The sequence below is a fragment of the Halyomorpha halys genome, unplaced genomic scaffold, assembly GCF_000696795.3.
Source record: "Halyomorpha halys isolate HHAL.00 unplaced genomic scaffold, Hhal_1.1 Scaffold30.1, whole genome shotgun sequence".
NCBI lineage: Eukaryota > Metazoa > Arthropoda > Insecta > Hemiptera > Pentatomidae > Halyomorpha > Halyomorpha halys.
In genome coordinates this window covers 583,912-596,931 of record NW_027110126.1, presented here as the reverse complement: position 1 = coordinate 596,931, position 13,020 = coordinate 583,912, and the positions used below count along the sequence as shown (strand labels likewise).

Here is a 13,020-nt window from a genome sequence, read left to right as displayed (position 1 = left end):
AATCCTCCTTAGCCTCCTATTCATAAAGTATAAACATTTGTGTTTACATGGATAAAAGTTGTATTGAACGGAATTAATTAGCAAACACTCTAGAATCAAAATAAACAACGAACAAACGAAAAACGACAGGACTTTTTGAATGCCCTGGTATTTTAAGAGTTTTTTTATTTTATTTTTTTTTTTTACTTATTTATTTTTTTTTTTAATTTTAGTATGTCTGAGATTATTCATCAATATTACCTACTGCCCACAACTGTGTGGCAGATTGTAATATCTATCAATAAATAAATCTATCAATAAATTGTCCACATAAATCATTCGTAAATACTCAGCATTTTATCTAAATCCTACGTTACTACAACTGTTAGAAAGCTGAATTTTTGCACTCTTAACCAACATTTAAAATATTTAGACTTAATGCCCTCGTTTTGATAAGGGCAAGTATATTAGGATCAAATAAAGAAAACTTTATTTTATAACTCCGTTTCCAATTTGTTCAGTTAGATCTGGTTTGTGCCGTTTGGTGCAGTTTATAGAAAACTAAACTTTTTTGGCTTTTCAATAGAAATTAAAGGCATAAGGTTCATATGTAAGGCGAAAATTTTGGTTCAAAAACTTTATTTCCTGTTTTTCTAAAATGTGTATTACGATAGTATTATTTAAATGGTGATTAAATATCCTACTAAAAAAAAAATATTGAATACGGATTATATTAGAAAAAAATGTAAAGTTAATAAAAATTTTGTTTATTTGTTATTAAAACTAGAAAGGTGTACACCGCCGAACATTCCAGTTCTATTCCCTCCAAACAAGATGGTTAATTTCTTACATACATCCTTAATGCACCAATACTAGTAACGAGAGATAAAACAGTATTATAGAAACCGGGAAGTTAAGTATAGAACCCACATATTTTATTACCGATTTTTTTATTATGCATTATTAACATAAGAGTTTTATCGTATATTGTTATTAATCACTATAAACTAAATAGATATAATAAGAAATTAATCCAATATGTAAATAAAAATAATAATGAATGTTTGATTTTAACTAAACATATTGGTTTATATCACACTTTCCGGTGTGTTCAATTAAATCTATATCCATCCCCAAATCCAGCAATAACAAAGCATTATGCTGCCGAGTATGACATAAAAATGTCCAGTTGAAAAATTATTTACCAATGGCACTTGAAATATAAAGATCTCGTGACCAAATGTTTTTCATAATCCCATTATAACTATCAATGAATGATTGATAGGTGCTTTGATTTTGAACCGTGCCGTGAGATTATTGAAGCGTTCCACAACACTCAGGCAATGGCGGCTCTCGAATTCATGAGCGTCGGTCCTCATCCATTATAAGGACCCATCTTCTTTAACGATAAATATGGGACAAAAAGAGTGACCATAGAGGGAGGGTGGGGTAGAAAACTAAATAAATCACAAATAGAGTGTAAAAATGATTAATACATTTTTTTTAATTATTTTTATTTTTCTGAATATTTCAATTGTGAACTTAATTACTTTTTGTTTCCTACCTTCTAAATTTTGAAATTACAAAAAATAAAATTGTTTTCCAGTTGGTTATAGTAAATCTCGGGTGCTAAACACTGAAATCATTACGAGATCTCAGATAAATATTTTTTTTTTCATCTTAGTTTCATCCTGACTAAGTGGGAAAAACTATTAAAAACTATAAATATTATGTAAAAGAAAAAAATTGTGTATGGGTTTCAAATGTAACAATGAACTATGAGAAGAAATATTAAATGTGGATCATGGCTACAATTAACATTACTTTTGTTAAAAAGTATTTATATTTATTTAGTGACATCAGAGCTTTTACTAACCTTATAGATACCGTAACTGAAATAAAACAAAGTTTAAACCATGAAAGTTACTGAAATATCATAGCCCTAGCCCAATTTCCACTGGCTCCCCATAACAGTAATGCAGCAAGGAGAAATGCACTGAGATCCCGGAGTCCTTGCCTTGCCATTCACAAGGGGAACCCCTTGGCTAAATGTAAATATTATATACAGGTATAACTGTGTTCCAGATAATTTATTTTGATTTTGTTGTTTACTTATTTTCCTATTATTTATATACCTAATTTTACTTTTTTCTTGGAGAAGTTTGTCGGGGGGTGCGGTCAGCAAAGAACAACATAAATAAACAAAACCATATTTATTTATTTTATGCCGACGTTTCGACCTGAGTTTCAGGTCTTCATCAGGGGTTGTGTCTTAGAGGAGGGAAATATTCGAACTGACGTTCTAATTTTATTTTAAATCTATACACTTATTTCAGTACTATTACTATTATGTATTTTATTAATTAATTTTCTTATGTTTCCTACGTATAAATGGCGTGATTAAATATTTACAGCTAAAGTATTGCCTCTGAGTGTGAAAGATTAGAACGCTTTCAACAAAATGATTATAAACAGTAAGATTTTGGCAACAGACCAATTATTATTTATTTTACTATTCAACAATAGTTCAAATGAAGCTATCTAGATGTCGTGGATTGGCTTAAGATATCCATTTATTTTTTAAACATTCTCAAAGTTGTGTAACCTCTAGCTGACAATAGGCGATGGATGGTTAATTTCCTTCATTTACAAAACATTCATAGATCACGAGATGTCATGCCATTGGCCCCAATATTAGGTCTGCTGCCAGTCTGATGATGCAGCACGGTTCTGTTTGTCTAAGAAACTTCATCTAATATTTATCACTCAAATCCACATAACATATCTTCCAATAATAGAGGTTAAATGACTAGAAGATTTCCTATTATTAGTATTTAAAGTAAAATAATTTTTATTTAGTGAAAATATCTTCCTGGTTATAATAAATATACAGAAAGACTTCCAGCCATTAATGCTACCTAATGACATACTATATGGATTTGAACGTGGAGGAAGTATAATGGCAGAAAAAGTGAAGCCAAAAAGGCGGGTCCGATCTGCCTTTCAGAGGTGAGGTAGAGAAGTATGGGAAGAGAACAAGCTAATCACTGCCTTCTGTTTCAGTTTAGATTACAATGGAGGACATTCCTATTAATCTTAACGTAAACCTTTCTTTCGTGTGCGTGGTCTTTTTGGATTTACCTGTTTTAAAAAAGAGTAGGGTTCTGCGACTGCTCTGAATTTGAGTGAAGATCATAATAACAAAATTAGAAGTTTGTTAGAAAAAATTAGATCCACATGAGGCGACGGACACGAAACGTTGTAATTCATGAATCATTTCTAAATAGACGAAATTAAACAAGGGAAATAATTTTCAATGTACCCAACTAAATAATTTAGAATATTTTCTAGTCACTGAAGGTATACCAAATACAATAAGTATGAAAATAAAAAAAAATATGTATCTTTTGAAAAAAAAAAAATATGGCAATGTAAGGGTAGTAGTAATCATGAAATTGGAATCGTACGTATATAATGTACATAATTATCCGTGAGTCAAGTTTAAAGAATTGTTGTTTGAAAATAAAATATACGAGATGGATCGCATTTTATGTATAAGAATTAAATTTTCAGATAGATAAGCAAAATAAGTGGATGGTATTCTTATCAGACCATATTAACATTGATATCACCAAGTATGAGCAAATGAAACCCAGAGGTTTTCGAAATATATATATGTCAGTAAAAATGCGTTTGGGTGTGTGCAAACGAAAGTGGCTCTTACATATATATACTGAATACATTTTTCACTAATTCTCGAATTTCCTTTAACTTCAAACCAAATCAGAATAACTGTTTTTAAAATAAAGCCGTATACAGGAAAACATTTGTGTATGCCTAAGCAGTAGTGGTCTTTGAAAAAATTAATAAACCAGGAGAAACTCACGAAGATTACAAAAACATTTTAATGACTAATTAATATTAAACAATATCATGAAAAATAAATTTAAATAAAATTAATTTCATGCGTTGTTTAAAACTATCACCAAAAAGCATTTTAATTTTTGAACAAATTTTTTGGCGGTCAAGAAAGTTACAAAATAGAAACATATCTATTGGTAACCAACGTTTACTAATAACTTTTCAGGGCATCACCAGCGTGTGTCCAAGTGGTTTCAGAATTCTGATTTCTGAAAAGTTGGTTACCAATGAATTAGTTTTCTACCACTTTGTACCTTTCTTAATAATGCCTACAAAAATTTAAAATAATTAAAAAAAAAAACAATAATTTAGTTTATTTTTAGCCACCCGAACCATTCTTCTTCAATCTATTTCATACAGTCTTCCATTGATCTACTAATAATTTAATTTATGTTTTCCCGAAATCAATTCCGAAGATATATTTGGTGATCCATATGGCTGTTTTGAATTATAGAATTCATGTTAAAATAATAAATGTAAGACGCAAATTGTGTGAATTTTTTATTACAGAATTTAAATAATAACAATAAAAGACAGTTGGGTCACAATATATTTATCATTAAAACAACGTTACGGTCATAAAGCCATTCATAAATATGAAATGAGTTAGTTAATTAAATTGAGTCCAATTTTCATCCTAGCTGATGATAGGGCTTTGGAGGTGAGAGTCCTAACGAAAAATATAAATTTGGTGAAATATTTTATATCATATGGAATTTATCTCTTATTTATTTATTTATTTTTTTTTTTAACTCAATTCTACATTGGAAAATAAAATTATTGAGTACGTTTTGAGGAGTTGAGAGCACTCCACCTCGAAGACAACGCTAAGCAATGTGAATGACATTAAAAAAATAAAAAATGGGCCCCTTTGGGCATCCCTTGACACAAAAACACCTCCAAGTGATTAAGGCTACAAACTCCCGCCATTTTAACATGATATAACAAACTAGATTACATTTACAGATATTTAAAAAATATATATATATATAAAAATAACAGATTTTAATAATAACATATTTTTTTAAAATATCTTTATTGAGATTTACAACTGTACATAATAATACATTTAGTAAATTTGCTGTAAGATTATAATAGAGTGATACAGACACGTAGAGAAACTATCCATTGGTAGCACTCTAATAGCGTGTTTACATCAGAAGGTCTCGTGGCGATCTCCTTAACAGGCGCCTTGGAGGATTGTCAGGAATGGATAAGGAAGCAGGATTAGAAACTAGTAGGTTTGGGTGGTTAGGGAGTTTGTAATGGAAGGAATGATAACTGGTTCAGGCTAGGTTGGTTACATAATTAACAATAAGGTCTTTATATATGATTTTATTTGAGGATTTTACGAGGTATTTTGGATTCGATATAAGAGGAATTCGAAGGTTTAGTGGAGCCTCAAAGCTCAACTCCATATGTCCAGATTGGCCTTATTACAGTCATGTAGATCAGTCTTTTGTAATGAATTGAAAGTTCAGACCGGTGTCCAGTAAGTGCTGTAATAGTCAGAATCGGCATGCAGTTTCCTGCCTTTTCAGTCTTGTGTTAGGAGTCCAAGTTATTCGTCTGTCCAGATGTAGCTCAAGATGCGGATCTGCTCGAAAGGAGTAAGGACAACATTAACAGTACACTGTTGGGCAGTCGGCAGGTTTACGACGAAGAGTAAAGGTGATTTGATGGGATTTCTCCTCCAATTTCGACACCATTCTTCGAGGATTGTGATGTGGGATTGAATAATTTGAGATGCAATCAAAGGGTTATTATTAACTGTAAGCACACATATGTCATCGGCATACGTGGTGAGGATTGGTTGGGAGGTCAGCTGTACACACTGTCTAGAGGATGGGGCCGAGGATACCACTGTAGCAATCAGCGAGCACGATGTGCCGCCGCAACCCGATGGGGTTCAGCACTACAAGTGTCTAAGAAGCTAAGCAATTGTATATAATGTTATTATTATAAAACTACGATATCTTGTACAAATGTATATGTTAATATGTAATGTATAATAATATTAATTATAAAATAAAAAGAGATTGAGCAAAAAAGAGTCTACGGAACTATCTCAAGTAGAGTTAAAAGAGTGAATCCTCAGTGATAAACGATCACATGAGCCCTTTTAATTGCCACCGGGATTGATCCGTTAAATCAAGCCTTTTCCAGGTCTAGTCATAGCACTGGTGACGTACATTATACTTGAGATACAGAAGTTCATTGCCAATCTATTCTCACAAGAGTTGTTTTTTAGTATGCTCACCCTAGACAATGGCCTATCTCCTATCCCTTGTTCCAGGAATCTTAGTCCGTCCGCTTCATCTCGGCAACCAGTGTAACTTCCCGTCTCTAGTCCGTCCGCTTCATCTCGGCAACTAGTAAGCAGGCTCCTATTATGACAGTTCTAGTCGGTCCGCTTTATCTCGGCAACTAGAACTGTTACTCTACCTTAGACTCTTTCACCTAGACCTCTACCTAGTCAGTGTCCAGGGCTCATCCCCTGACACGGCCTTCCTTTCTAACCTATTGAATACGCCTTGTCGTGGGGCTTCTGTAAAGAGATATCAGGCTGGAGAACCGTCTAAGACCAGACAATCCCCGACACCACCTTGAGGAACACCAGTGGACTAAGACTAGAGGGATGAATAGGACCAACTGTGGTTTAATTTGTATAATCTTTCAATGAGAAAGGAACGGATTGCATTATTTAAAATAGTAATGTTCAAAATATAAAACACTCTAGGGGTAGTATTTATTTTATTTCGTCATCAAAAATAAATAAGATGATTAAAATAGGTGTAATATGAAAATGATGAGCAGACATATTCTATCTAACGATCGCACAATAACGAAAAAAATCTGGTGCAGTCCGGGCATCACAAAACTTATTAAACTACTTACATCCACAAGATTCATTTAGCTCAGTGAGCTCGTGTTGAAGTTACAGCTGTTTTCGTGATGTTCGCAAAAAATTAAACTCTTAAGTACTGGAGGAGGAAATTAAGAAGAAATGTTTTTTTTTTTATTTTTCTGTTGCTGTAAAATTCTCTATTTTAGGATTTCTAGGGATGGAAATAACTAATATAAATTTAGTTTTAGCTTAAATTAAAACAATTTAACAAAAGATAACCTAGCAGTCATGCGATCGGGAAAGATGGTGCAATATCGGGATTTCTTCGTCAATTTATCTATTTTTCTCAAGTAGTTATTCATAAAATCCTTTGATGCTTTGGATATATACATTGTATATTACTATGTGGATAGCTATGAGAACTGTTTATTTTTTTCAAACAAACTTGAAGGTACTTTACATTAAACTTTTTTCAAAAATTTGGCATTGAAGCCCTATTAAAATATTTCAATCGGGATAAAACCTATCTGATGTTAAAGTTCAATTAATTGCTCATTGATTTCTTAAGTTTTATCAATATCACTGGAGCCGTTTTGAAGTAAATAGGAAAAATAGATTCTCTAAAGTGACGCTACTAGTAGGTCGATTTTAGCGAAAAAGTTGGAATCAGATCCAAGGTTTTTGAGCTGGGCCGACCACAGATACACAGATATACGGAACATGAGTATATGGGTTTGTTGAATCAAAAATTTACTATATAGTGATATCAAAATAATGTGATAATTGTTAAAAGTTCCCGCGACATACCAACCTTCACGGAATGTTCCGCCACTTTAACAAGACAAACATACTACAGAATGTCGCCCCTCAATACATCTAATAGTATCAGCTAATTTAAAATGGTGAACTTGAAACTCTCGAACACCCCCAGGATCGTATTTATTTAATTGTATCATTAAAATTATATAATTAAATAAATACGATGAATAACATCACTATAAAATAAAAAAATAAATAATGTGATAATAGCTTCAAGCTCCCGCCATACATCCAACTTTTCCCGGCTTTACGAAACGACTCGTGCTATACTATAAACGACTACTGCGATAATACAAGTACCACACAAACCCTCCAACCTCCCCCTCACCCGCATCCAGCAAAAATTCGAGGACCCTCATTAGTAGGGACAGGATTTTTATGAAATATAAAACCGAAAAACGCATTAAAAACCCAAAATGTATTCATCAAAAAAACCCTAACTATGTAAAATTAAAAATCTATTTCATTAACTAATTTTAAATTTGATGTAATAATTAATCAAAATATAATAAATAATTATCTCATTCATGCAAAAAAATGAACAACTTTGATTAAAAATCTAAACCTTTGTCCATAATTGAAGAGCTTTTAATATGGAAAACCAAACTGCAGTTAATAATTTTTAATTGCTGCCATGGGGAATGGAAAAACTCAATTTTAATATTGAGGAAAATTAAAGACCAAGGTGCTATGTAGAAAGAAGCCTTTAATACATTAAATTATATAACTAAACTCCAAATATTGGGTTTGATATTTGAGAATTCCTTCAACACTATTTTTGGATTTTAGTATTAAAAACTAAGTTCAACTTAGAACATAGTAGAATTTTCTATATCGATCATTTGTCTCGGGCCATTGTAACTGAGAGGGTATAGGCGTCACTTTAGCAACCTCATATGTGTAGTGGCGCTGGTTCGATTCCCGCCAGGTTTGGTTGATTCATATTCCGTGTCAGTGGCAAGGGATGAAAGCTCGACCCTCTTCCAATTCTGATTAGAATAGGTTGGTTGTCGGTAGGATAACGTATTACTCCCTTCCTTACGAATTACAGAAATGGCCAAGTAGTGAGTAAAAAATAATGCATCTACCAGAACCTTTCAATTTGAACGGCCATATTTGGTTTTACTGTCATTCTGACCGACCACCTAGAGGTCCCTTGACCTAGCAGCTGATCTCTAATCATGGTCATATATTGTAATTATATTACAAATTGATCATTTGATACTTTTAATTAGAGATTTCACATCATAAGATAGACATTTTTGGAATGGCGAAGAGAACTGAAAACCACGATAGAAGGAACGAAACTCAAGATAGTAAAATTTGTCGGTACACTTCACTAAAAAAACTTCATGAAAAATCTTTCATCTACGCAGTCCAACTGATAACAAACGTATGAGAAGTTTAAACTTGACTTGATAATATAAATAAAGAACCTTAATTTAATATCACCTAAGTTTGTTTGGACTAATATCGACAAAGACATTAAAACGTGGACCAGCTCCTGTCTAGATTGCCAGCGAAGCAAAGTGACCCAGTATACAAAGGCATCTTTACATCCTTTTCCCAACGAAACAGAACGATTTTCAACAATTCATAGAGACCTTGTCGGACCACTCCCAACATTCCAGGAATGTAGATACTGCTTAACTTGCATCGATCACTACACCAACTGGATGGAAGTACTACCACTGCGTTATCAAACAGCTGAAGAAGTAGCTCTGAGTTTTTTCGCAGGATGGATTGCTCGATTTGGAAGCCCGCGCCAAGTTGTCACCGACTAGGGAACTCAATTTCGTTCTGATTTATTCACCGAATTAGCAAAGCTTAGTGGATCTCAGCTTGTTCGTACCGTGCCATACTACCCACAAAGCAATGGTAAAATAGAACTTCATGGAATCTTAAAGGCAGCTATAATGGCTCACTCTTCGAACAATTGGACTAGCGTCTTACCAACTGTCTTGTTGGGACTCTGGTGTTCAATTAATGAAGCAGCACAAGCATCCATTGCAGAACTTTTAGATGGTACCCAACTCCGAATTCCTGGTGATTTCTTTGTGGAACCCAATTCCGTGTTGCGTAACAAACCTGTGTTGCGTTATCAACCATGGAGGCAGAATACATTGCTGCTGGTATCGCTTCTCAGGATTTGGTGAATTTGTGCGGTTTGATAAGTGAGTTTAAGTGTGGTGAAGTGAGTGCTAGATTAAATGTTGATAACAATAGTGCTATTGCTCAGATTAAAAATCCAGAAAATTCCAAAAGAGCCAAACATATTGATATTAAATATCATTTTGTCAAAGAACTTGTAGATAATAAGAAACTTGTAATAGACTATATTAGTTCTGAAGAAAATATTGCAGACTTATTTACAAAACCACGGGTCTATGAAAAATTTAAAAAGTTTCGAAAATTGTTAATTGTTTAATTTTTCCAGATGTAAATTCTGAGTTACTTTGCAATTGAATCTTTACTTTTCTTTTTTGTGTATATAAAGTTTCAATTGAGGGGGTGTGTAAGGAATAACCTCTTTGGAAATTGTATATTGATAGGTGGTTATCCGTTATAGGTTATCAGTTAGTTAGCGCCTGGCACATCCTTCGGTCATGTTGATTGTTCTATTCATCTAATAATATATGTGTTCAACCCATTGAACTCTTCTCTCATCTTTTTATTACATTACCCCAACAAAGCAAAGCAGGGATAGAGAGCGCATGAATAATAAGGGGAAAATGGAAATCTCTAAGGAACCTGATTGGGCAGACCAAACAGCGAAGGCTGAAGCTAATGAGGATAAGTACCAACTAGCCCAGCAAAAATAGACCGCCCTTAAGGACCCAAAACCTCCAACATTTCAGGTAAAGAAATCTACTGTCGAGACGAACCTCTTTTCTTCGAACCTTGAGTTGGTAGCTAACCCGTGAAAAATTGTTTACTCACCCAATACTGAGGCAACTGGTTATATGGCTCTGGCGGAGAAAACTTACGCCAAACTCTGCGTTGGCGACCCCTTGGTTCCTAGGAATGTCCCTTTCTGTGCTTATATCCATTATCGCACTGAATTGTACTAGTCAGCCCAAATTCTTAATTCCATCAGAGCATTCGAACGCTGCAAAACTGCCATACAGAATGCTGTAGTGCTCATGGAAGGAGAAAACATGTAAGATCCAGCTACCATCAGGTTCAAAAACGATTTCGATGGATCGACTGAAAGTTGCACATCTTCTTCTCGGCGCAAACTCAACGCAGGAAGAAAGAAACACCGACGCGGCTCAAACAGTCCTACGCCCGCTTTAGTATCTGGCAACTCTTCTAATGACCTCGATGCAGAACAGCATCAACCAAAACCAATGTATCACACCCGCTCTGGACGTGCAGTAAAGCCGACTGTTAGGTTCTGCGCCAGCGTCAATGGGAGGGAGTGATGTGGTGGCAAGATTATTAACGTCTTCAGGGGCAGTAGTTGACGTTAGCAAAGAGAGTGTTTGAAATGGGTTTGCCACTGTCAAAATTATTATCAACATTTTTATTTCTCTTGTATATTTCTTTCAAATATATTTTTATTTATAATTCATATAATGATTCATTATTTTACATTTGTTTCAGTGGCAAACCCATTTGATACTTCTAACCATATGATGAATTACTGACAATTAATTAATAATGAAGAACGTGTGAGTTTTTTCTTTATCTAAAAAAACTGAATGTTCTGTTTATAATAATTGTGAACGCATTATTTTAAACATTATTGTTTACATAATAAAGACCTAACGATTCATCTTTATTATTATACAATAGGAACACGCAGTAAACTATTAACATTAATTAGCCAATTACGTTCAGCATTCAATAACCTCTAATGTGTGCAACCACTACTCAAACAGCTGCCGAAAACATTTGTCCACAAGGACCTGCGTAGTAGTTCACACGTCTTTGTACGATTAGATCGTGTTCGAGCCTCACTAGAAAAACCTTATGAGGGGCCTTACCGAGTTTTGGAACGAAAAGATATATTTTTTGAGGTTGACATTAAAGGCAAACCAATTAGTATCTCAGTGGACAGGCTCAAACCTGCTTACTTGCTTGCGACTTCAGAGTCTGAAGATTCAACATCTCAACAACTATCACCTACAACAACGCTTACTCCAGACAAACAGCAGTCCCCAGATGTGAGACAACCTACTACAAGATCAGGGCGCCAAGTGCATTTTCCTCGTCGTTATGTCCAGGTCTTAAGCCGACCTGACCGCTAAGGAGGGAGCTGGCAACACTGAGTGCTGTAAAACCTGCCCAGTATGGTTATCTAACAGAACGGTCAAAGTTATTAGAATTATTATTGAAATCGCTATTATTTTATGTTATATCAATATATGTTCATCAAGATTCTAAAGAGTTGTTATTTATATGCAAACTACCAACAAACCTACAAATCCATATTTTTTTGTGTTTGTGTATATGTATATCCATAATAATACAGGTGTAACTTTGGTTACAGACGCCTCATTCTAAAACATATGTTGGAAGAAGCACAAATTCATTTAGTTTTCGGGAATTATTGGCGGTTTCCATCGACTGGGAAGAGGTTATCATGTCTAACGGGAGAATACCTTCCACACCTTCCAGCAGCGGCTCCTCCTAGTAAGTATGTTTCCCTATATAATATACACTTATCCAACTATGTGCTAATGCGCCACCATCCAGAATAAATTCAATGATAACAAGAAGGTTTGTGTTTTGAGTTTCATGTCAGCGGAAGGTTAGTGTGTTAGTGTACGTTACTCCAGGGAAATAGCATCTCCCTATTCTCCTTCGAAACAAAAGTGAAGCCAAAAAAAAACCACGCCCACGAAGTCTAAGTTTACGCTCAGGTTAGGATTGTCCGCTATCTATATAGAATTCCCCCCTACTCCTCTCGCTTGTACACCTTCCTCCAAGCTCAAATTCATATAACTTGTCATCTTATGAGATTGGTTCAATGACTAGAGCTCTTTCTTTATAGTAATTATTATTACAAGGAAGATAATGCAATAATAATAATACAGAAAATCTTCCAGTCATTCAACCAGTCATTTGAAGATACCTTTTTTTCCACCAAGCGCTGCTCATACTAAGTCTAAATATCGAGTAATTTTGTAAAGGGACATCTGCAATGTCCTTTCACACAATAACTCATTGATGGTCATCATTTAGAGCCAGAATGAAGTAACTAACTTGGATCATGAAGGTTCTTACATAATCATTGGGCTGTCGCTTCCTTATGAGAACAGTAAGGATGTTGTAGGGCCACCCATAGCTCAGTGGTAAAGACACAATCTTACCAATTTGATGTCTATTGATGGTGCCGGTTCGAATCCGGCCTGGAGGAACGTTGACTTTTTTCATTGAGTGGCGGTCCCACAAAATGAAGAACTTTGACCCCCAACCATGGTTAGGCAGTATAGGACTCCAATGGG

At 34.4% G+C, this 13,020-nt stretch overlaps 2 protein-coding genes across 4 annotated transcripts in view; one reads left to right on the top strand and one right to left on the bottom strand.

Annotated features, from left to right (window-relative positions):
* Smyd4-2 (SET and MYND domain containing, class 4, member 2) overlaps positions 1-13,020 on the bottom strand; it is a 114,095-nt gene that overhangs the window by 89,050 nt on the left and 12,025 nt on the right. The gene's annotated exons all lie outside the window — the stretch shown is intronic.
* Positions 1-13,020, top strand: part of LOC106684865 (uncharacterized) — a 62,623-nt gene that overhangs the window by 39,496 nt on the left and 10,107 nt on the right. The window contains exon 2 of one of the 3 annotated variants that reach the window (XM_014427174.2): positions 12,063-12,205. In XM_014427174.2, coding sequence (XP_014282660.1) covers positions 12,063-12,205 — 143 coding nt within the window. Of the gene's footprint in view, positions 1-12,062; positions 12,210-13,020 lie in introns of those variants that run through there. The other 2 variants (XM_014427187.2, XM_014427180.2) reach the window with 2 other exon arrangements.